Raw genomic sequence first — 22,517 nt, 5'->3', positions numbered from 1 at the left:
AGTTATTAACTCAAACCATGTGCCGGATTCTTGCCAGGCTTTCCTCTCATCTCTCAGCTGGCCCATCGAAGTCCTTTGAGAGTATTTTTGGGAGGATGTCCATCAACAAGAAACCAGTTATTGCTGTGGGAAACATTTGGGCTCTTTGTCCTGAGGCTTTAATCCCCAAGAAAGAAAAATAATACTTGTGTTTTTGACTTTGCTGCACAGAAGATAATTAACACTGTAGGCATAAAGTGACAATGGAGCCTTTATAAAAACATAAATGTCAACATTAAACAACCGTCTGAAATCCTTTATAGCAATATTGTACCATTCTGCCATGAATGTCTTTTTGATATTTTCAGTTTTCAAATCTTTCAACAATTCTGAAAGAATTTCATTATGTTTAGGGCTTTATAGGCGATATCAGATCCAGTGATCGTCTAAAAGCTGTTTAGAGCCAAGGGCAAAATGAATAAATGTAATAAAATACTCTGAGTTTCTCTGGCCAACAGATCACAAAATAATGGTGTCAGTTGCATATTACACAATCTCCTGTTTATTGATGCATTGGCGCAGTGACATATTATTTCCTCTTTAAACAAAAGTTCTGACTGAGCACACTCTTCTAGTAGTTACAGTGTAATAACACGTGCATACACAGATGCGCTCTCTCTGGGATTTGAAGATTAACCCCACATTCACCTCTAAATTTTAATAAGCCTCCATGTGGCTCTTGATATCTGTACTTGGCAGTCAGTTCAGCTCTGAGTACTTACTCAGTGACCCAATAAAGGAACCAGTTATGCCTGGTGATTTGTAGACATCCTGCCTGAGGGACAGGTGTTTCTGGCAGGCTTTCCTTTCAGATTTCTTGTCAGATTTGCTTTACACACTGTGATGGTAGAAAATAATATTCGATTTATGGAATCAACACCTGGCTTTGTATTATGTCAGTGTTGATGTATATCTTCGCTGCTTGTAAGCCAGTAGCCCCTCCCATGTAGCTAAAATGGCTTGTTTAAGACAGTGTATAAAGTGAGGGGCTGTAAGCCCAGTACTGGAAAAATTAGGATTGTTTTGAAACGTCACAGTGCAAACTGACTCCAAGAAGAGTGCATCTGTAAAAAAGAAATGAACAAAATGAATGACCAGCTTTGCAACTTTTTTAGTGAAAAAAGAATATTGCTGAACTGCTCAGACTTGGGTCACATGACTGTGCATTATACTTGTAATTAAAAAAAAAGATCAGGTAATCGTGTACAAAAAGAATCATTTGTAAATTTATGCAAATTTACTGGGTAGTTTATTGGTATGATATTGCATATTTTGTTTTTAAAATCCTGAGTAAATGTAGTCATTCTCTATGACATGTATTCAAGTAAAAGTAATAAGTAGTTGAAATGCCAGATTCTTTACTTGATTTTAAGTTATTTATGAGAATAGATGTTCTGAATTAATGTTTAGCTCTGAGAAATGCAGTAACAAATTGAGTCTCTGTTATCTATGATTAAAGATTAGATTCATTATGTAGATTGATTCAGGACACCTTGTGATCTGAGGGCAAAGAATGGTGAAGGTGGGGGAAGGAAAGTAAAAAGAAAAGTTTACTTTCTCACAAATCTATATCCACATCTGAAGCCCCTTTAAGTCTCCTGAGGTATAAAAATAAATAACTTTACACAGTATATGCACATGACTGAAAATGGCCCCTACATAGGACATCTTATCAGCAGAAATAAATTGTTTCTTCTCTCGTGGGATGGCAGGCTGCCGTGCTCTGCAGCTGCTGTACAATGATTTTTCCACCAAGGGTGCAGAAAGTCAGTCATTCATGTGATTACTGCAATCCACCCCTGACTCAGTTCATTTCTCACTACTAACATGAACCTCCTGTGCTGATGCACATCATTTATGAGCAATGGATTAACAGGAATGAGTCAATGTGCACGAACATCTGTTAACAAACCAGCATGAAATTATTTTTTTGGTCTTTACAGAAGTGGAAGCCAAAGGGCACAGCTCTGCAGCACATGGTCAGTGGCCTCTGCCTGGACAGTCAAACCCCGATGGGACCTCCAGTCATTTTACAGTGTCGCCCCCAGATGGCCAGCCAGTCCTGGGAGCCACAAGTCATTACCTGAGCCACAGCAAATGGGAAGAGGGAGAGGGAGGAGCAGATTCTGGACCCAGCCTGCAGAAGGAATTGGGGTATCACGTCTGCACACTGTTTGTCGCCTTGCTGAAGGATAAAAGTAGTGGGAACTCTACTGTCTTGAAGTCAACTTCTAGCTCCTGCTCATTGTGTCTTGGGGACAAGAGCACGCTGAAAACATTTTAAGACCCTGTTGAACAAAACATCTAAGGTCTTCTGTGTACAGTGCTTCATCCTTCCAGGATGCTTTAGTTCTTCTGAGTAATCTACGCTTTTCACAAAAAACTGTTACACATCCCACTTTTCATTTCTGTATCTATTCTGGTCTATGTGTTGCTTAAATCTGGAATAGTGAAGATTACCCTAAACGAAAGAGTGCATAATGTACTGTTGCTAATATGCTGACTTGGACTTGACCCACTCTGAGTCTTGAGGTTTTTGGGCTGTTGAAGCATGTCTGATGACTGTGTGGACCAGGGCAGTTTTATGTGCAGTCAACTAAAATCTGAAAACAATTTTTTTTTAATTGTTATTGCTGAATGGCGGTCTTGAAACCACCATGCGAAGCACTGTCAGGAAGATTATTTATTGTTTTGCATGGTCAGACCCAAAGAATGTTTTTTTTTCTCCGTCTCTACAAAGTTTTATGTAAATATTTAAAGCAGGTAACGGCTTGTTTTGTGTAAAGTTCTCTATATGTTGTTTGAAAAAATAAAATGTGGTAATGGAGACATTGCTGTTGTAGTCATTTGAATAATAAACTGGATTACTGCACCATCACCGCTCTTTTCATCATTTTATAAAACAGCAAAAATCCTTTTTTTGCATTGTATATGTTTGCATCCTAATTCACAATGGATATCCGAATAATTACATGGGGCTTATTGTAGCCATTTCCAACTTCATTTGTATCCTTGGAGTCTGCTAGAGTAGATTTACATGATTCGCAGTTAAAAGTAATCATTTTATTCCTTTGTGTAGCCAAACAACTGGTTTAGCTTCTCTTACTTTAACCCTTCTTTTTTGTCATTGGTTGCCCCTCTCAAACATAAAGTTTAAAGAGTGGTTGTTTGGACTCAGTGCCTAACATAACCATTTTTAGACTATCCCCTGTCCTTGATATCACAAACGCTAAAGTGAGTCTGAAATGGACTGAGGTTTTGGCTCACAGGCATTACTTTCACATACTCTGACCAGATTATTTGAAATTATCCATTTAAATATACAAAGAAAAGCATTGCAGTTCCCCTTTTAAGTCCATTATATTTGAGACATTTATTTAAAGTATATATATTTTTAATATAAAGCAAAAAAAATCAAGTAGTTTAATGGAGTTCTTCAGATGCTGACAGTTTCTGTAGATTATTCCATTACTTGGGGCCAGCGTGAAATTAGGAGTGTATTCCCTTTAAAAATAAGGGCCATGATTAGCTTCAATGTGTGCATAAATAATCTTTTTAATTAGGCAACGCAGTAAGTGGGAAAATCTGTAGACTCATTGCGACATGATTGAAACCGTTCACCACTCATTACTCACACAAAGTGACCACCAGGGGGCATAATATGCTAACTTTTTTTCATTATAACGTTGGTAACTTCATTGATGGAACCTAGTGGTAAAAATAATAGATATACAAAATTTAAATACATTTAAAAATAAAATAAAACGAGACTCTCGAAGAGTTTAGATAATTAAGGGGAAAAAAGATCAGCATTAACAACGTATTGGAGACTGGGAGGTCACTGCTGGGGCACTGTGATGATTATTAAAGATACTGTGCAAGGCTGCATAACAGGCTTGACAACTTTGTGAACCAAAGGTGTTTTTTTTGTTTCCCTCCTTGTTGGTTTCATAACCTTTGAGGACACAATACAAGCTCCACTGCAGCTTACAAGGCTTTAAAGGTATGCGAGGAATGCAACTTTATGCTGATAAACTTCTGGCCTTTTCAAGGGGTCAGTGAAGACAGCGGGAGTGGAGGAAGCCTCTAACTGGATGTATAAAAAGAAACACGTTTCACTCATTTAAACGAGCTTCGTTTTTGTTATGTGGTGAGAACGTGATGGCCTACACAGGAAGGATGATTACGGTGAAACTCGGGATGGCACTGCACTGTTGCCCTAATTTTTTGTCGTTTCAGGAGTGACCTCACTGATAGGGTTATATTTGCATATCACCCAGACAATGAATTTGTAATGAAGGTGCTCGTTAAAAGTGGTGCAACTGAACGTTTGCAGTGGTGCTTTACACACCCTACTACATTTGAGAGGAAAATAGCACTAATGTATGAAATACAAGAAAACTTAATGAGAACATATGCATACAGTTTGATACCTGCTTATATAGAAATCAGCCCCACTGTGACAAAATACGAAAAGTAAAGTGTTGCTTACAACTTATTAATTGTAACAATAATCCATCACACACGCTTCAGGTCAGATTATAGTAGTTATATATTTACAGGTGCATCTTAATTGGAGCTAAACCCGATAGACAGAAGCGGTGTCTTACAATGTGCTTTCACGCCTGCTTCTCTTAATAACTATGAGACGAACAGCATAAAGAGTGAAACTCAGCTTCGATCCAGGTTGCACTATCGACCATCGATCACCTTCGATGTACACGCGCCGGCCAATGGGGGTCACGCGGAGGCGGTCCGTTGCTAAGGAGGAAGTTTGATTGAGGCTCTGAGTAGCAGCCATTCAGCGGCGGTGGCTGAAGCGATTGGACTGCGAGCGTCTCTCCCGACACTTTCTGTGGAATTTGAATTATTTTGGCAGGGCACGGCTCGTGATACACTGGTGACGGCATACACGGGGCATCTTCAGGGTCGCAGCGGTGATCGCAGGTAGGTTGAAAGTGGGCTGTGTGCACTTTGGTAAGCATGCCCGGTGAAGCTTGTTAGCTCACCGAGCTAAGCAACACTAGCTTGTGCCTCTCTGATGCGGCACACGGAGCTATGGCAGCTCCCATTAACACGGCGTTTAGCTCTCTTGCTAACCTAACAAAATAGCACAAGCAGGGACAAAATAGATGGTGTTAAGCTGTCTAACATCTTTATTTCCTGTTAGAAAATATCTGCTTCTGTCTTGCCGAATAAACTAAGGTGTTTAAGAGGTATGGCTAACGTTAGTTAAGTAGCTAACGATTCTCAAGTTACCTGGATAACTTTAGAGGGATGGACGTTATTCAGCAAAATGACCTAAGCTCATCGGATAGCTTGCTCCTAGCACACGGTTTGTCACGACATTCGCTTACACCCTATCACACGGTTCGCTTGTGTAATACCATCCTTACAATGGTATTAATCGGTAGCTTGGCAGTTTAGTGACTTGCAAGTTTGTCCCCCCCCCCCCCCTCAAAAAGTGTTCTGTAACAATAAAGGTGAGTCTACTTAACACTCGTCCATCCAGACAGGTTGATCACCTTGACGATACAGACTGTGACTCAGAGTCTTAGCACTCGGAATGTTTCTGAAGTGTGATAATGTGTCTTAGATCATCTTATATGGCAGGTGGATCTTTTCTTGCAAGAGAGATCAAGAAGTCTGCCATTCATGATCAGATAACCATTAGTGGTCAGATTACCTTCCACGTGGAGACTGTACTAAGATGACCATGTGATAGATTGTGTGATAGCCCCAGCAGCACAGCCATACGGTTGAAAACATCCTGTTTATTGGACGCTAATTCTATTTGGATTCTGTCATTAGGCATTTTATTATTGGAGCAGCGATGTAATTTGTGACCTGAAATAATACACAGGATGAGTTATTTGTTTTTGTTTGGAAAACACAGACGCAACCCTCTGACTGGTCGAGGAGAGGTGCTGAAATCCAGTTATTCTGACTGTAAATATCAGATTATAGTAAAAAAAGAAGTTCAAAATATGTCCTGCATTGCTTATTTTATTCTGCTTACAATACTAGCACTCGGTTTCAGAGTGCTCAGAGCAGTGGGGGATGTAGTCAAGTGCTATTCAGTTTATATACTTTTTACTAGGTATTGCTAGTGCCAGGTTTGACTCCCTTTTTCATTGAGAACAGAAATTCTTTGTGGCAGAGATTCATAGGTTGGACATGTTGTATGTTGTGCTCTTCACCTTTCTTCCCCATTGTGATGCTCAGTTTGAACTTGGTCTTGTCAACCAGCTCTCCCAGTTGCTGCCATGTGTTTGGCTGATCATTTGTTTGCATTAAGGAGTAGTTGATCAGGTGCACCTACTAAAGTGAGTGAAGAGGACATTAGGAGTGCTCGCACATCAGCTGTTGACTGCTGTCATGCTATCTGCAGGGAAGATGACATTTACTGATGGCAGGGGATAGTTATCTGTTGTGTCATGTCAGTTTTGCACAGGCTAAATGTTTAATGATGGTGTGTTAAAGACCTGAAAGAAGCAGTAGACTTTCTGTTAGATAAGGGTTAGAAAAAGAATGTTAGGGCAGAAAATAAAAACAAAACAATCAAAAAAGATCTGCCAAATGTATATTTTTAACAGTGATTTTGAACTGGATTTATCAATGGATTAATTCCCAGAGAAACAGGGTAGTCTTAATTCTATTTACCACATGTAACAAATCCTCAATGAACTATAAAAGCAATACAGGAAAGAGAAATTGTGTCATTATTGTTATTCATCCCTAGTGGTAGCACAGTAATGACCAGAGAGATGCAGTTTGTTTTGATGTCGGCTCTTATCCAGGGTTTGTTCTGCATTTACAACATTTTGGCGCCCATCAAAGACAATTTAGCCTTCACTCTAAGGAAAATCACCAGGACTGTTATTTTTGTCAATATTTTTTGCTAGTGGTCTCTAAATTACTCAGCCTTAAAATGCACATGCAGACTTCTGTAAGGTCCGGTTATACAGACCCTTTTGTGGTTATGTGTGTAGCAGTCTCCAAAGGCTCATTTTGTGTTCTTTTTGGGGGACTGCTGCTTTTCCCTTACAGAGGGAGATGAGATTTTTTTTTTCCTCCAAATTTTGAAAGGGATGGCTTAGCTCATCTCACAGGATGAGGGAGGCAAGATTGGCTACCAGCCACCAAACCTACTGTGTAAGTCTGTCAGCTGTTTGGGAGAGGAGGAGAATGCAGGAGCAAGTCTCTGTCCTGGGCTCTGTGATTCACTCTGTGGGAGAATCTAGCTTTAACTCTCAGCATTTTGCTCTCTTCTCAAAGGCGGGGCCTACACTTGGCAGTGAGTTGTACATGTGAATACTGAGTAGTGATGCAACTGCAGGTAGATAAAGTTGCCGTATGATGACGATGCAGTCTAAAGCTTTACCCTGATAGGACCCTGATAGGAGAGTGATAGCTGAGCCTCTTGCTGCTCATGGTGAAATTAGAGTGAATGTCACTGTCAGCTTAGCATTCAGTCCAGCGTTACCTTGGTCATTAAGAGATGACTGATATAGCAGATATATTTTTTGTTTTCACATTATCATCAAACAGTCTGGATCAGAGAGATGTGTATGTGTCATCTGAGCCAGTTTCAGTGTTGTTATCCATATCCTGTGCTTTTTGTCAACACCAGTTCTTGGTGGTAGTGATGCACCCATTAAATGAAATGCTCAGATGTTTACTTATTAAACCTGACTTGCGTGGGAATGCGAGAAAAAGGGTTTGTAAACTCATCTTCACCGAGATGCCTGCAAACCCGATTCTCTTCCAAGTGATTTTTCGTCAGGCGTGAGAATGTTATCCAAGCGCGTGGGTCTTTTGATGATGTAGATGTGCGAGATTATGACACGACAATGCAGACAATGCTGTCATTAACATCAAACGCTAAAGCGGAATGTGTTTTGACGCCCTCCTGTTTTACAAGTACCAAAATGCTGCTCCCTAAGAATGCTGCTTGCAGTCTGTAAGTTTTTATTTATAAGCTCTAATTGGACAGTGTGACACAAGATGAATATAGTCCACCAAATTGAACTCTTCTGCTTTGAATAAGCATAGAGAAACTGACGTATATAATAAATGCCACAAAAAGGAAGCACTGTAAAAAGGACCATTGTATTTTAATGGTCCCCCTGACAAAAGAAAGAGGTCAACATCCAGGTGCATGTGGGATTCGATGCCTTTGAATCGATAGAGTGTCTACACTTGCTAGCTTCATATTCTCTGCTGGATTAGATCCAGCAAAGACACTCTGAGAGGATTCAACCAGAGGAGAGGTTTTAAAAGCAGGATCTCAAATGTGCCGCTGACCCCATTTCAACATAAGTAGCCTAAAATAGGATGTGTGGAGTTGATTTGAACTTCTGTGTTTGCTGTTTGTTGGTAAACCGTGTCGTCTTATCACACAAAGGACGATTACTGTCGTTCAAGATGGTTTCACACAAGTTGGCTGCTTGGGGAAAATGTTTTCCAGATTGTAAACAAATTTAAATGAATGGAAAAATCGAGGCAAATAAGCATTTTAGAGTTTGCTTACATGCCCACACACAGGCTAACTGGACATGTTTATTTGCTGCATTGTTATTACCACTCATAAACTTTGTTTTTAGTATTGTGATTCTCTCAGCCAATGCAAAAATACAGTCATTTCATTGTAAATGTATTATTGTAATCACATATTGCACCTGATGTCCAAGAGGTGACGAAGTAATTTCCCATCACTTGGAGCAATAACTGTATTAATGCAACTGCTGCAGTTACAAAATATATGCATAGTACACAGAGTCTATGGGGCTGTTTCAACAGGAATTTCCTCTTTTATAGAAGATAAAACTGGTAGAACTGATAAGTCTCAATGTTTCTACACATTAACAGAAATAGTGTTTGAAGTTCTTGTGGCTGTTTTTCAAATCACATTTCTTCTCTCTGGTTCAAAGTACTTTTATTTGCCCTGTTTTATGCAAACTGTGCAGTATTTGTATCTGTAGGCTGTTTCTTAGTGGCAGCATTTGGCTTTGTTAGCACTCTTTTAAGAAAGTGGAAAAAAAAAACCCAGTGTAAGGTGGGCCCTGGATGGTGTTTAACTGCTTTGAACTCGATTCCTAAAGTGTCCCCATCAGGGACAATATCTTTAGCTTGTAATTAGGTCCAAAGGGCTTTGAGCTCCTCATTTTGCCCTGGCTGTTGAAACTATGGATTAGGGCCAGGAGGGTTGGGGGTGCATCACTGTATGCAAGGAGTTGCCTTTCAGGTTAGTGTCTGTGTGACTCCTCCCTTGGTATGGTATGGGGCTCAGGGACTCCTTTGTCCCTCTCTAGGCCCCTGTAATAGTGATACCTGAGCCTCCTGGACTAGAACAGCTCATGCTTTATTCAGCCCTCTGATCTCTGCTTTAATTATGAGTGACCCAGAATGGAGTGACCGCTAGTGTATCTCACAGGTTTGGAGTAACCAGTTCTAGTTAGAGTGCTAAGATGTGTAAGTATGTTAACTGTGGTGCTTGTTGCTTCACAAAGAGATGTTTATTTATAAAGCACAACGATTGGAATGACCAAAATGTTAACAGTAGGCAACAGTGACATCGGATAAGGTATAAAAATAGCCACTGGAAGAGGTTTCAATCTGGGATTTAAGGAGCTTTTTATATTTCTGATCTTTTCTAGATGTTATTTACCTTTTAAGGGGGACTGTAATGCTCGTTTACAGGTCTGTGTTTTTGTTCTTGGACTAATATAGCTTAGTATGATTTATAGTTCAAAATAATCCTTATTTATCCTGCCTTCGTGCAGCTCCTTAGTTTGTATAAGTGTTTGAACCAGACGTTTTTAGCTCCTTTCCAGCCTGCATATAAGATATCCTCCCATCCTCTGATTATCTGCCCCTCTCAGATGGAAGATTTGAACAGCAGGTGGGTGGGGCTTCTGTTCTCACAACAAGAGCTTCACACCCGAGATGGCCATATTGGCTAAATCCTCTCCCCTTGGCACCATAGAGAGCTCAGAGAAGAGCTCCTGTGCTTCAGGAGTTCAGACACATTGACTTCCTTATTTGAATCTCCAGCTATTTTTACTATGAATATCTACTACTGGAAAAGTGTCTGTCTGCCACCTAAACTAACACTTCAGCAGCTTATAACGTGACAAAAGATTCTGATGCAAAGTCAGGTTTCGGTATTGATCTTGTAAAACCACCGCTGTGCATCCCTTTCTCAGTTCCTGTGTATGAACTACGTAAACTGAGAGCGCGGTTGGTGTAATTACTACTTGTCTTAACACTAAGTGATATGTGTTTATGCCAAATGACTGCCTGTCCATAGCATGGGTAACAGTTGCACTGTTCTCTTGCATACTGTGACCATCTGCAGGCAGCTTCTAGTGTAGTTCTGCCTAATCTGCACAATAGTCATGGATTTTCTTGGCCCCGCCTCCTCTCATCACCCTGATGTATCAAGGTTGCTGTGGAACTAGTTTCCTGGTAACCACCACAGTGGTTGCTGGATGATGCAGCAGGAAAAAGCAAGATGACCCAACAAAATATTCAAAGTTGGTGCCACAGAATAAAAAACCTCCTTGCATACAAAATGGGAGGAAAAAAACTGCATTATTTTTACGTCCACAGCGTACGGCCAAAATGTGCTCTGCGTGCTTTTATGTACATCAGGATCTAATAATTGTTTTTACAGTTTTAAATCTAATAGCTGTCATGTTATTGATTCCCAAGTTTACTTGAAATTCCCCCTTTGTTTTACTGTGCTTGATAAGAGTTCCCTTTGCACCCACAATTTTTGTCATCTCAGCAGAACTGTGTTTAGAAATACACTAAGCTATGATGCTGGATGGGGGCAAGTCAAAGAAAGCATAGTAAGCCATAGTAGTGGTGCAATACAGAAAGCTTGCCTAATAGAGTTGGTGTGTTATCATTAACACATCATCAAACACATAAAAGTGTTTGTTTTTTGTTATCTTAATCAGTAGTTATTTTATAGAGTGTGTTCATAGAATAGCATTGATTGAAAACTGACGGCTATTGAAGCTTGAACTTATACGTGTGATATAAATCATAAATCTATAAAATAATCCTGTATGCTGATTAGGGCTGCCACGATTAGTCGACTAGTCACGATTACGTCGACTATCAAAATCGTCGACGACTGATTTAATAGTCGACGCGTCGTTTGAAGCTTTGTAAGATCACAAAAGACGCAGGAATAAGTAGTAGGATTTAAGAGTGTAATAACGGACTGAAACAGAAGATGGCAGCACTGTATGTACCAGGATGCCAGCTGCCGTTAAACCCCGAAGAAGAAGAAGTAGCTTTGTCCCAGAATTCATAGTGCAGCCCAGCTCAGTTTACAACAATGGCGGCAGCTAGTTAGTTTTAATATTACTCTTATTATTCTTTCTGGGTCACAAAATAAACGTTTAGCATATTTTCAGGCGAGAATGTAGCTGTGTAAACCTCAAATATCTGCTCGGTTTATCAAGACACCACATATTTTCAAAAGCGCTCCGACGTTTTCGGAGACGTCTGTTACCCACTAGCTCGATAGCGAGCCGGGGGCAAGGCTCACTAGAGCCCGTGAGAACACCGGACTCCCGGCAAATCGTTTTCAAACCCACCGCCGTCTTTCGCTACTCAGGTTAAACATATATAAGTCACTTAGATAACTTACAAATGTTATTGTTTGACTTTTTTTTTTAGTATTTTATTTGTTCCTGAGTAAATCGGTTTGGCTAAGATTAAAGTTTTTACACAGCTGAATAAACATCAAGGAGACAACTGATTATCAGAAGTGTGAGATGCTCGAGAATATACTCCGGTGTCCTGTTATATTTTAGATAGCAAGGAGTTTATTAAACTTCACCGAAACAATCTGCAAATTTTATTAAAATTTAATAAACTATCATCTTGTCTTTATTTTTAGTTAGCACATACCTTAAACACTTAAAGCTGTAAGCTAATGATAGTTATATAAGAGCAGATGCATGCTGGTGCAATAAGCTGTACGTCCAATGGATGCATGATCTGATTAGTCGACTAATCGCAAAAATAATCGGTGACTAGTCGACTATCAAAATAATCGTTTGTGGCAGCCCTAATGCTGATGTTTATTCTTGGTTATTTTTGTGTGGAGGTAAAAAGCATTAAACACTGGTGCATTTCTGAGGTGTTGCTTGCCTGATTTAATGAAAATACCTGTTTTTATAGAGACATCTGTTTGCACGCAACATAATGAATTAACATGTGAAATGAGGTACAGCTGTGGTATCAACACTAAGAAACATCTCTGAAATCAGCTCGAAAATATGACATTGATACCGGTCTCGAAAGCTGTCTGCCTTACGGCCTCATAAACGAGCTCTTTTCCTCCAGTGTAACATCTCTCGTCTGTTCAGATGTTGCTGCTTAGTGAGCAAATTCCTCCTCTAACTCTTGGTTTACAGGGAAGCTCCTTCTGGCCCATATGGGTCTGCTTTTACCGGCATTGCCTGTTGTATAACTGCAGCGTGCCTCATCCAAAGTCTGCTGGCTGCTGCTGGGATTTCTGTTAGATAACAGTATGATATGAACAAGCAAAGGAATCGGAGATGCTTCTGAGTTGTTCTTCTAATGCACCACTGCAGGAGTTTTTTCTGGTGGTGGTCAGAACTGTTTCAGACCGCTGTATTGTTGACAGTGGAGGGAGGATCGGCACACCAAGCACCACCACTCTAGCGTAGCCTAATCGATAATGAACGTTCCCCAGCACAAGAAAGACGTCAATTATTAATGAGCTGAATATCATGTTTTGCTTCAAGTGAAGACACTTGTTTTGTTTTTTGTTTTTAAATCACTGCTGATTTGCAGCGATCGGTATGAGTAAGAGGAAAAGAAAGGAAAAATGTAAGAGTCGTGTTTGAAATGCCACAGTTTGGTTTAAATATCTTTGTCAGTCCACATTCCTCTTAGATAACGTGTAGTAAGTCGGGAACAGGCAGGTTGGCCTTTTTCCTGCGTAGGAATAGGTTATCAGGCAGGAAGGCAGCGTGGAATGTGTTTCATGTACGTTGCATCATTGTGCAGTTCGTGGTGCCTTGTGCACTGCAGCGTTTTGTTTACCACAGTTACGGGGACAGGTGTTTGATCAGCATGCGTGTGCACATTTGTTCTGCATATGTTACGTATGTGTCAGCACAGACATGGGGGCAGTATGTGGAAAAACTACGACATGTGGCGTAGCAGGTTCACACACTCTAACCATAGCTCTCTTCCTTCACTACTGAGCGGTCTGCAAAGAGGGATGTCTGGCTTGTGAGAGTGCCAGTGTGCTGAGTCGGCAGGAGGGGAACAATGGCTTCGCTGTGCTGCTTCTCTGTTTGGCCGCCTTCATGCAGCATTTCAGCGAGGGCCACCATCAGCTTTTGGCTCTGTGAGCCTTGTTGACCAGGCGTTTGCCTGGTGGTCAGTGACCCGTTGTGCCCACACTGCCTGCAGCTCGTCAGGCCTCTGAGGAGCTGCCGATTATCCGGCAGTAATTGGTGCCTGGGCTCTTGCTGATCAAAGGTGCCCAGCTGATTGTGGAGCCCTGGTAATTTTCCATCCTCTGAAGCTCTGCAGTCTTTGCCTACTTGCCTGTCCATCTCTCTTTCTGCTTGCTTGGCTGCTCCAACTCTGTCTGTGGACATGGAGGGAAAGGCTTGACGTCTGTCTCTGTTATTAATCCTGTTTTCTCATATGACATGACAGTGGTGGGCTGTCCTTACCTTGCTTTTTCAAAAAAACCCCGGCTTACTTCCTTGTTAAATAGTTTGAGTGCTGAAATGTGTACAGCTCAGTTCCTCAAAATCAATTAATTTTGGAAAGTCAAGTTCAGGCCCTCAAGCAATAGTGCATCCATCAGCTGTGTGATTTGGAACAGCTTGCTTTAGTAACACCTACACCTCAGTCATGTGCCTTGCACAGTTTTAGTTCATCTAAACTCACTTCAACTGATTGCGTTGGTCTTTTTTTTTCTGCATCGATGGTTATGACATCATCTATTTTCTCTTTGGCTAGTGTAAAAAAACAACAAAAACAAAAAACCCAGGATCTGTACAACCCTCATATTTACCCTTCAAATATGATTTATAATCATCAGATCCAAAATGGGGTCCAATCTAAAAATGTGAAATGGCTTTGGTCTCCAGTTTTTAGCTGCTGAAGAATGGCTTGTTTGCCTGGGCACGTTGGCTGTGCAAATGGACATGGTGAAATCATTTCTTATGTTTGTTTTACAGGCTTATTCACAAGAGTTGTCCATTTTCGGGCAAAAGAAGGCACACAGTCCCAAATGGGTGCTGGTACTCAAAGTATACTATGAATTTAGTGTTTTGCCATTCCTGCATAATCATTAATCTCTCTGAAATAAAAGCAGCCAGGATTTTTGAGTTAAGTTTTCATTATCTAATTCTTACTGACTCTGCTTGAGTTCATAGTCCAGCCTTCAACTAACATAGCTATAAAACTGACCAAAACTGAAACCTTCCTTGTGCTTCCAGAGGTAGCAACCTGATTGGGAATCTAATTTAAGCACATGGCTAACACAGCACAGTTCCAGACTTTAGATAATACTGCTGAGTAACACAATATAGTCTTAAGTAGTAGAGTACACATTGAACAGTCAAAGTACAACCTGTTAGTGTCATATTCTAGAAATGAAGTTCTGCTCCACCCCTGTCTGAGCAAAAACCACAGCCATAAATGTGCTAGATAAATAGCTAGGCAGCACCAGCAGTCTGCCTTAATCTGTTACGTAATTTGGTATTCTACCGTCATCCTCAACTTGACAAATAGCCCAACCAGGATACAAAGAGTGGAGCTCAGATACGTGCAGAGAATTCCAAAAATAAGTGAGCAGCTCATGCAGCTGCAGTAATTACTACAGCTGCATTTGCAGCCGTACTCAGAAGACCTGTTTGGTTGGCTTCCTGACGTCAGTACAGCCTGCCTTTCATCAGACTGTTTGATACCCTTTCCTTTGAAAGTCAGTTAAAGGTAGTTTATAGAACAACATCCTTGGAGACGTCAGTCTTTATTCTTAGTTTATCATCATTCAGTTTAAATCAACCAAACTGACGGGCAGGTTGAGGTAACTGTAAAATGGCTTGTCCCCGTGTATGTTACTTATTTGTTTTGTCATGGATACGTGTGTTCCTGTGTGTCTTGGCCTGGTCAGAAGGGCAGTGTAGTGATTGTATGTCTGTTCACGCAGCAGGAAATTCCTCTTCCACTCCATCCTCTCATCACTCCTGCTGCTAAACAAATACTGCTCCTGACACACACAGACACTAAGTGCCACTGTCCTTCCATTTACAAACAGCACTGTTGGGATAAACAGTTATATTATTGAGATGACCTTGACTCATTAGTTTTTTTGCATGTCTTTCTCTCTCGTGCCCCTCTCTTTTTCATTTATATTCTTCTCACACTGCCACTTCTTTTTTTTTTTCTGCCTTTATCTTCATCACTTGTGAGTGTGGCGCTCTCAGACTTCCTGTGGGCTTGTGTTTGGGCATGTCTAAGTGACACATGTTCAACACTGTATATGATGTATCGCAACGTGTCAAAGTGTGTGTATGTGTGTGTGTGAATGTCAAAAGCCAGCAGTGCAGTTTTGAAAGACCTGAAAGAATGCGTTTCCCCTTGCAGCCATTTCTAGATGATGATTGGTAGCGCAGTGAAGAGTGACAGGCCTTCATCACTCAGTGAACAAAATGAACACACATACTGACACCATTCCTAACTGTGAGGCTTTCAGCACCTCTCACACCAGGATTGCCAGCCTAAATGATCTTTGAACACTTAAATTAGACTGAAGAAACAACAAAGGTGCTTTTAATCTGGATTGTTTAAAGAGTTTTTATTTGCATTCTTTATGTATCTTGCATCCATATTACCTCTGAGCTCAGTTTTTATATAGGCCCACAGGCATGGGCTCATTTGCATGCTGTGTAGTAACCTGATGTTACTGTTAAATGTTTCTGGTGGCTTCGTAATCACTGTTTACCAAGAGAGCGGATTGTAATGATGATGATGACGACAAAAATGACTAGCTTTTAGTCACCCCCAGCAATTGGAAGGCGATTCTAACAGGTTCTTTAAATGCTGCAGACAGCTCAATTTAACTTTCCCTTAGTGTGTTTGCACCACGCACAGGATAGACAAATCACCTTGTGAAGCTTAATTCCTCTTGGAATGGCCCACAAGCTCATTTGAGGAACACGTTAATTGGGTCTGATCAAATCATAATTTTTTGTTCTTTCTGGTCTTTCTTTTATGCCTGAATTGTCTTTCTTCTTTTGAATGTGTCCAAATAACAATTAGAACATTTAATCAATAAATGTTCGTGTTAACTGAGCATCCGCCTTCGGCTGTCAGGCCAGTTTCATTGCTGCAAGTGTGTTATCAAAGCTCCTTATAAGCAGCAGAGTCATTTGGCAGATGCAAGGCAGATCTATCCTCTGGGTTGCTTTAAGTGAAGGGAAAGGAGAGGGATGAGTGGACTACAAGGAAAATGAGAAGAGTGGGGCAGCTAACGAACTGTAACCATTTAGCATCATCATCATCATCATCATCATCATCATCATCAACTTTATTTATAAAGCACTTTAAAACAACCACAGCTGACACAAAGTGCTGTACATTGGAACTGTAAAATAAAATTACATGAGATATAAATAAAAAAAAATAAAAATAAAAGAAGAGTGAAATCATTAATTAAATAACTACTTCAATTAAAAGAGAAAACTAAGTCTCACTGAGGTTAAAAGCCAAGGAATAAAAGTGGGTTTTAAGACGTGATTTAAAACTGGACAGTGAAGGGGCCTCTCTAACGTGCATGGGCAAATTATTCCATAATAGCAGTGTTTATATACTGCATAACCTGAAGTTGTTAGAGCAAACATGTGGTCAAGAAAGAAAAAAAGCAAAATGCTTCCTTGTTGGTTTTCCTCTTTGTCAACCTTCTTTTTTTTTTTTTTTTTTTTGCAAGGTAAAGTGACCACAGTTACGCTGGGTTAAAAAAAAATAAATTGTGTCCCTGTCTTGGTTGTGCAATTGAGCCCTCATTTTCCCAGGAGACTTTGTACCAACGAGTCGATGCAACTGCATAGTGAAAGCAAGGCTCAAAGGCTACTTTGCACCTTAATAACCAAATATTTTGTGCCAAATAAATGGTAGATTAATGGAATCACTTGTCTCTTCTGTGATCTTCTCGACCTGTCCATGGGCTTCAACATCTGCTGATGCTAGTCTTGTTTCTGTTCCCTAGCCTTCGTAAGCTCCTTGCAGCAGCAGTCTCAGAGCTCCTCAAATCTTAAATGGCCTGCAGTTGTATAGCGCTTTTCTAGTCCTTAAGGACCCCAAAGCGCTTTACACTACATTCAGTCATTCACCCATTCACACACACATTCGCACACTGGCGATAGCAAGCTACATTGTAGCCACAGCTGCCCTGGGGCGCACTGACAGAGGCGAGGCTGCCGGACACAGGCGCCACCGGGCCCTCTGACCACCACCAGTAGGCAAACATGGGGTTAGTATCTTAGACACAGAAGGAGCACTACTGCCAGGTGTAGTCCAAGATGTTGGAGTTGTGGTTCCTTTGCAGGATGAGAAATTCCCTGGAGGCATGGTTTATTCTATTAATCCACGAAGGCCCAGGGCTAGGGCTTCAGAGTTGGTGAAATCCATTGTGTATTGCATAGCTGAGTTGAGATATACACTTTAGCGGGTGTTTATACTGCTACAAAATAACCTGGCCAAAGATTTCATTTAACTCTGTTTAACCTTTGACTCCTACTCTTTGTGTGTTTTGTGTTCCCGATCACTTCCTTGGGAGTTAAACTGCATGTTTGGCTGGTGATTAAGCTGAAAGCATTTTTGCAGTTAGAAACAGGGGGTTGGTAGCTGCCTGTGTGGGTCAGCAGTGATTACAGTGTTTCAAAAAAGACAAGAACTGTAGACTGTCACTTTCTTGATGCTTTTTAAATTAGGCGTGGTGGTGCTGATGCGCAGAAACAGCACCACCACCTTGCCTAAAAGACATGGACTGTCTTTAACATGTTGCTTAACCATTAAAGATATCATATTTTATTTTAATTATTTGAATCACCAGCTCTGCATCAAGTGCTCAATGGTGCATCCCTGCTTTTTTTTTAACTGCCCTGCTCTGCATGCTAACTGGCTCACTTCTTGGCAAAACAGCATGTCAGTTTGTGGTTAAGCTTCTATTGACCCTGACAACACTCTAACATGACATTTTCTGTGGCCTTTTATAAAGTGTATGTTGACACACACAGGGCTTCAACAAGTCACTAATCCATATAGATCCTGGGAGCACAGCTTGCAGTAACTTCACAAAGTCAAAAGAAGAATACCAATCAGAAATATAAGCTATCACTTTTTGGTCAGCAGGTGTTCTGGTGGGTTAGATTGTTATCTCATGGGTATGGTCTCAGCTCAGCCAAAAAGAAAAAGACAAAAAACTGCAATCTGAGATTAGCATTCTTGTTCTGTTCTTCTGAGCCTCCAAATAAACGTGCTACTGCTTGCTTTTATTTGTTGTGAGTTGACCATAAGTAGGATTAATAGATCACGTATTAACTGATCTCTGGAAGTCAGGTGAATGAGTAACATTCATGGCTGTGTGTCCTTATTGTCAGCACTGTCCTCATGAAGAATACCCAACGTGTGCACTTTGGCCTGGTTTCTTCATCTTGGTAAAACCCTACTAATGGCACTTTACTTTTCTCAAGAATACCCAAACTTAATAATAGTGCCATTTTGGCTCTGGGGCCTTGAGAAGCTGTGGTCGTCCGTCTAACTTGTGAGAGTGTGTTTTCATGAGCATTGTGCGTATCCACGTCAGAGTGTATTCTCTTCTGCTCGCTCGCTCTCTGAAGTGCTGCTATAGCATGTGCACGTAATGCGTGTGATGTCAAGGGGAAAAAGTAAACACGGTTTCCATGAGTAGCTTTTTTGCTCAGAGGTTTACTCAAAGTTTCCCCAGAAGAGTTCACTTCCAGAGTCAGAGAGAATGTATTGCAGTTAGCTCTGAGTATTCGCCCTGTGAGGAGGTTAAGCTTCTGTGCCACAGTTTACACAACACTCATGTGCTCCCAACAAAGGAAGGCTATCGTGATTCTTCTCAATTGCAGAGAGAGAAAGCCGTGGCTTCCAAGCACACATACAAACAGCCGCTTTGTTAACTCACAGCTGCTTCATAAAGACATTGCTCCATTGCTGCCACATGAGTTAATGGCTATTGAGTTTGGAGCAGTTATAAAGTCCAGGGCCAGGATTAATGAAGTTGGGCCACTCAGAACACTACATCAAACTCTTCCTTGCAGGCCAGGGGTTTGAATCAGCAACCCATGCCCAGCACATCACTGCAACGTTTCCAGAACGATTCTTTTAACCTCCTAGGACCTGGCGTCCACATATGTGGACATCACATTTTGTGTTATTTAGACCAAATTACTCTCCTCTGGCAAGAATTTTTGAAAAACTGTGACTAAATGTTTTTTTTGCAAATGCAAGTGATATAAATCTTAGGAGTGCCTGCTTGATGACCTGTGTGGCCTTGTGGTGGAAACCAGGCCAGATCCTGGCTATCGATTCAGTCTGTGAATCATTGCAGGGGGCATGTTTGAGGGGAGAAGATACAGTGACAGTGATTTGCCACTCCCCAGTGAAAGGGGACTGCCTTGGCTTTTTAAATGTGGCTTCAGCTGTTGCTCAAAGTGATGTGTGGCTTTCTGTGTCGAAGGGTTGGCTGGCTGGTGAACTTGCTGTTGTCGAGCTCCCCCGATGCTCCTAGGTACATAGATGCATATATCTATATATACCATGGCCACATGGAAAAAGCCAGTTGCAGAGTTTGTGATGTACACACACACTGTTAGAAGTTGCTGGAGAAAAGAGCAACATAATATCCCCTGCGCAGCAGTCTGGGCTCCTTTTCTTTCCCTTTCTCAACCCTAACCCCTTTACTTGCATGCACTCAGGAAAGAGGGGTCATCATGTCTAGCTGGGGGCAGGGAACAGATTGAAGGACTTCGAAATGATTCAGTGGCAGATAGGCGACAGGGAGTACAGCGCAAACAGTAGCCAGCAACCCTATTCCCATCATTTCCTTCCTATGTTGCGTACCACCCATTTATACTTTGTCCTATTGATGTCTCTCTTTTTGGAAGTTGGCTCACTCTGAGCATCTTGAATATCCCCAAATAGATGTTTTACCAAAATAAAATTGCTGACCCGATTTCTTGCTGACATTCTGGAATAATTTAATTTTGTTTCCTCTCCAAGTAGTAATACCAGCTGCATTTGCCAACTACTTCTCTGCATCCGTCTTTTCATCACTTTATGTCAGGGGATCGCTTCCGACACATGCCATACCTGACAGGTGAATGACGCAGAGTGTACAGACATTGATATTCAAGAGCGGCATGCTGAAGAGCAGCTGGCAGTGGGTTACACTTGTTTGCAAACATTCTCTCGTTCCACCAGCTCGATCATGCTGTAGCTATTTTTCGTAGTAGTTATATCATGTTGAGCTTGTTGATATAAGTTAGGAAAATCTTACTCAGAAGATGATGGAGCATTTGGTAAAAGGTGTACTTCATTCTAAAGGTTTATAAAAATAAATGTACCACTTTAATACATTTGTAATTGTTTTGTGTATGTATACATTAGCAAACAAAATACAGAAATGTTTTAATTTAAACATTATGGTTCTCTAGTAGAAAAAGTGGATTGAGCTTCTGCTTCAAGTGGAGGAGTTTAAGTGGAGTCTTATTAATGAGTGGGGGGAGAGTGGAAAGTTTGACAGATGGATTGACAGGGATATGGTTGGTTGGTTGAGGTAAAGAGAGAGTTAAATGTGAATGGAATGCCATCGATTTACTGGGCATTCTCTAATCCTACCCTCAAAAATGGCCTGTGGGCAGTGGCCAAATGAATAAGATCATGGATACAAGCTTCCTCTTGTATCCTCTGAAGTTTGGCTGGGATCCCCCTAAGAAATTGCGTGAGAAGCTCAGTAATTTGGGAGGGACTCTCAGAGTAAAGCTGCTACTACTCTCACATGGAAAAGAGCCAGTTGAGATGGTTTGGGCCTCTGACTACGATGCCTCCTGAGTGTGTCTTATTCCAACTATGAGGAAACCCTGGTGCAGATCCAGGACATACTAAAGATAAAGCTTCTCAGCATGCTTGGAAACTACTTGATATATCCATGAAGAAATTGGTGCTTAGATCTTCTTCCACACTTGAACAATTGGAAGAAGATGGATGGACGGGTGGGTGAAACAACAACATTGCCAGGATAGATTGCTAGAAAACTTGTTTGGTAGTATTTTTATTTATCTTGATCATTAAAACCCTTTTCCAGTAGTACCTACTTGGGTTGACTCACCACGGATTGCCACGGCATAAGATAAAATAAACCTTTATTAGTCCCACACATGGGAAATGTTTTGGTCGTGGCAGAAAGTGGACAGTACAAGTTAAGAGGATTAAACATTAAGGAAAAAAAAACAATAGAATAGAATCAGATAAAAATAGAATAACATACTATACAAAATAGAATAAAATACTGTACAAAATAGAATAAATGGACTGTACTCGGATTGACTGGTTTTCTATTACAATCCAGTATCTGGTACTAGGTACTATGACCTAATGGAAAACCCTGAAAACCATGGAGAACAGTGCCGAGTCGATATGAGTAGGAAAAGAGGCATAAGTATTTAAGCATTTATAAATATAAGTAAATCAAGGCGGTTTTCAACTGTCATTGAAGACGCAATTCTTAATTTCAAGTATGAGTTGGCTGAAATAGGCCGGCAAGAACAGCATTCTAGTGCAATATTGTATCCAGTAACACAGCATAAGTCAGGACACTACCTAAGCACAAAAGTAGCCTAGGTAGTGTTTTTATTAATTAATTCATTAATTTTATTCCCTTGAGAATTTTAAGTTAAAGTACAAAATAATGCTTCATGCTTTAGTTTAACAAAAACTAACGGAACTTTAACCTGCTTTTCCATCATGTTGTCACATCAGTAATTTTTATCTGCCGTTTGCTCTTTCTTTCATATGTACAGCTAGCGAGTGCTCCAGCAGCAAGTAATTTGTTTACATTTGGGTTGCACATCATCAGCTGCTGGTATTTCCATAGTCTGGTTGTGCTTGATGGTATGTGGGGTTTTTTTTGTTTTTTTTTTTTGTTTTTTTGCCTCAAGTGCTGAAACAAGTGTGTAGTTTCCATCTTTATCTGTAGCTTTTTATGCATGTTTTGTGATCTATTGTGTGAATTAGTGTGGGGTTTTTTTGGGTGGGGGGGTTGTTTGTATTTTTTGTTTATTTTGTTTCGTTTTTGATATTTTCCAAGTAGCTCCATTTTGGGTACTCATTTGTTGCCTGGCATGTTGCTCTTACTGTCAGACATGCCCAATCTT

The 22,517-nt window shown here is 40.7% G+C and overlaps 2 protein-coding genes across 6 annotated transcripts in view; both read left to right on the top strand.

Annotated features, from left to right (window-relative positions):
* The window catches only part of galnt16 (UDP-N-acetyl-alpha-D-galactosamine:polypeptide N-acetylgalactosaminyltransferase 16), a 37,092-nt gene extending 34,175 nt beyond the window's left edge, over positions 1 to 2,917 (top strand). The window contains exon 15 of the mRNA XM_084914463.1: positions 1,983 to 2,917. Coding sequence (XP_084770589.1) covers positions 1,983 to 2,126 — 144 coding nt within the window. The 3' untranslated portion in view covers positions 2,127 to 2,917. The remainder of the gene's footprint in view (positions 1 to 1,982) is intronic.
* A 1,905-nt stretch (positions 2,918 to 4,822) lies between these two features.
* The window catches only part of numb (NUMB endocytic adaptor protein), a 45,369-nt gene continuing 27,674 nt past the window's right edge, over positions 4,823 to 22,517 (top strand). For 3 of the 5 annotated variants that reach the window (XM_084914141.1, XM_084914140.1, XM_084914138.1), the window contains exon 1: positions 4,824 to 4,986. The gene's annotated coding sequence lies outside the window, so the exon portion shown is untranslated. Of the gene's footprint in view, positions 4,987 to 22,517 lie in introns of all 5 variants that reach the window. The other 2 variants (XM_084914139.1, XM_084914142.1) reach the window with 1 other exon arrangement.

This window comes from Perissodus microlepis, chromosome 19, assembly GCF_051167445.1.
Source record: "Perissodus microlepis isolate ML-2025 ecotype Zambia chromosome 19, ASM5116744v1, whole genome shotgun sequence".
Lineage (NCBI taxonomy): Eukaryota > Metazoa > Chordata > Actinopteri > Cichliformes > Cichlidae > Perissodus > Perissodus microlepis.
Note: the sequence above shows the minus strand (reverse complement) of the source record. Positions and strands in the feature narration are given on the sequence as shown.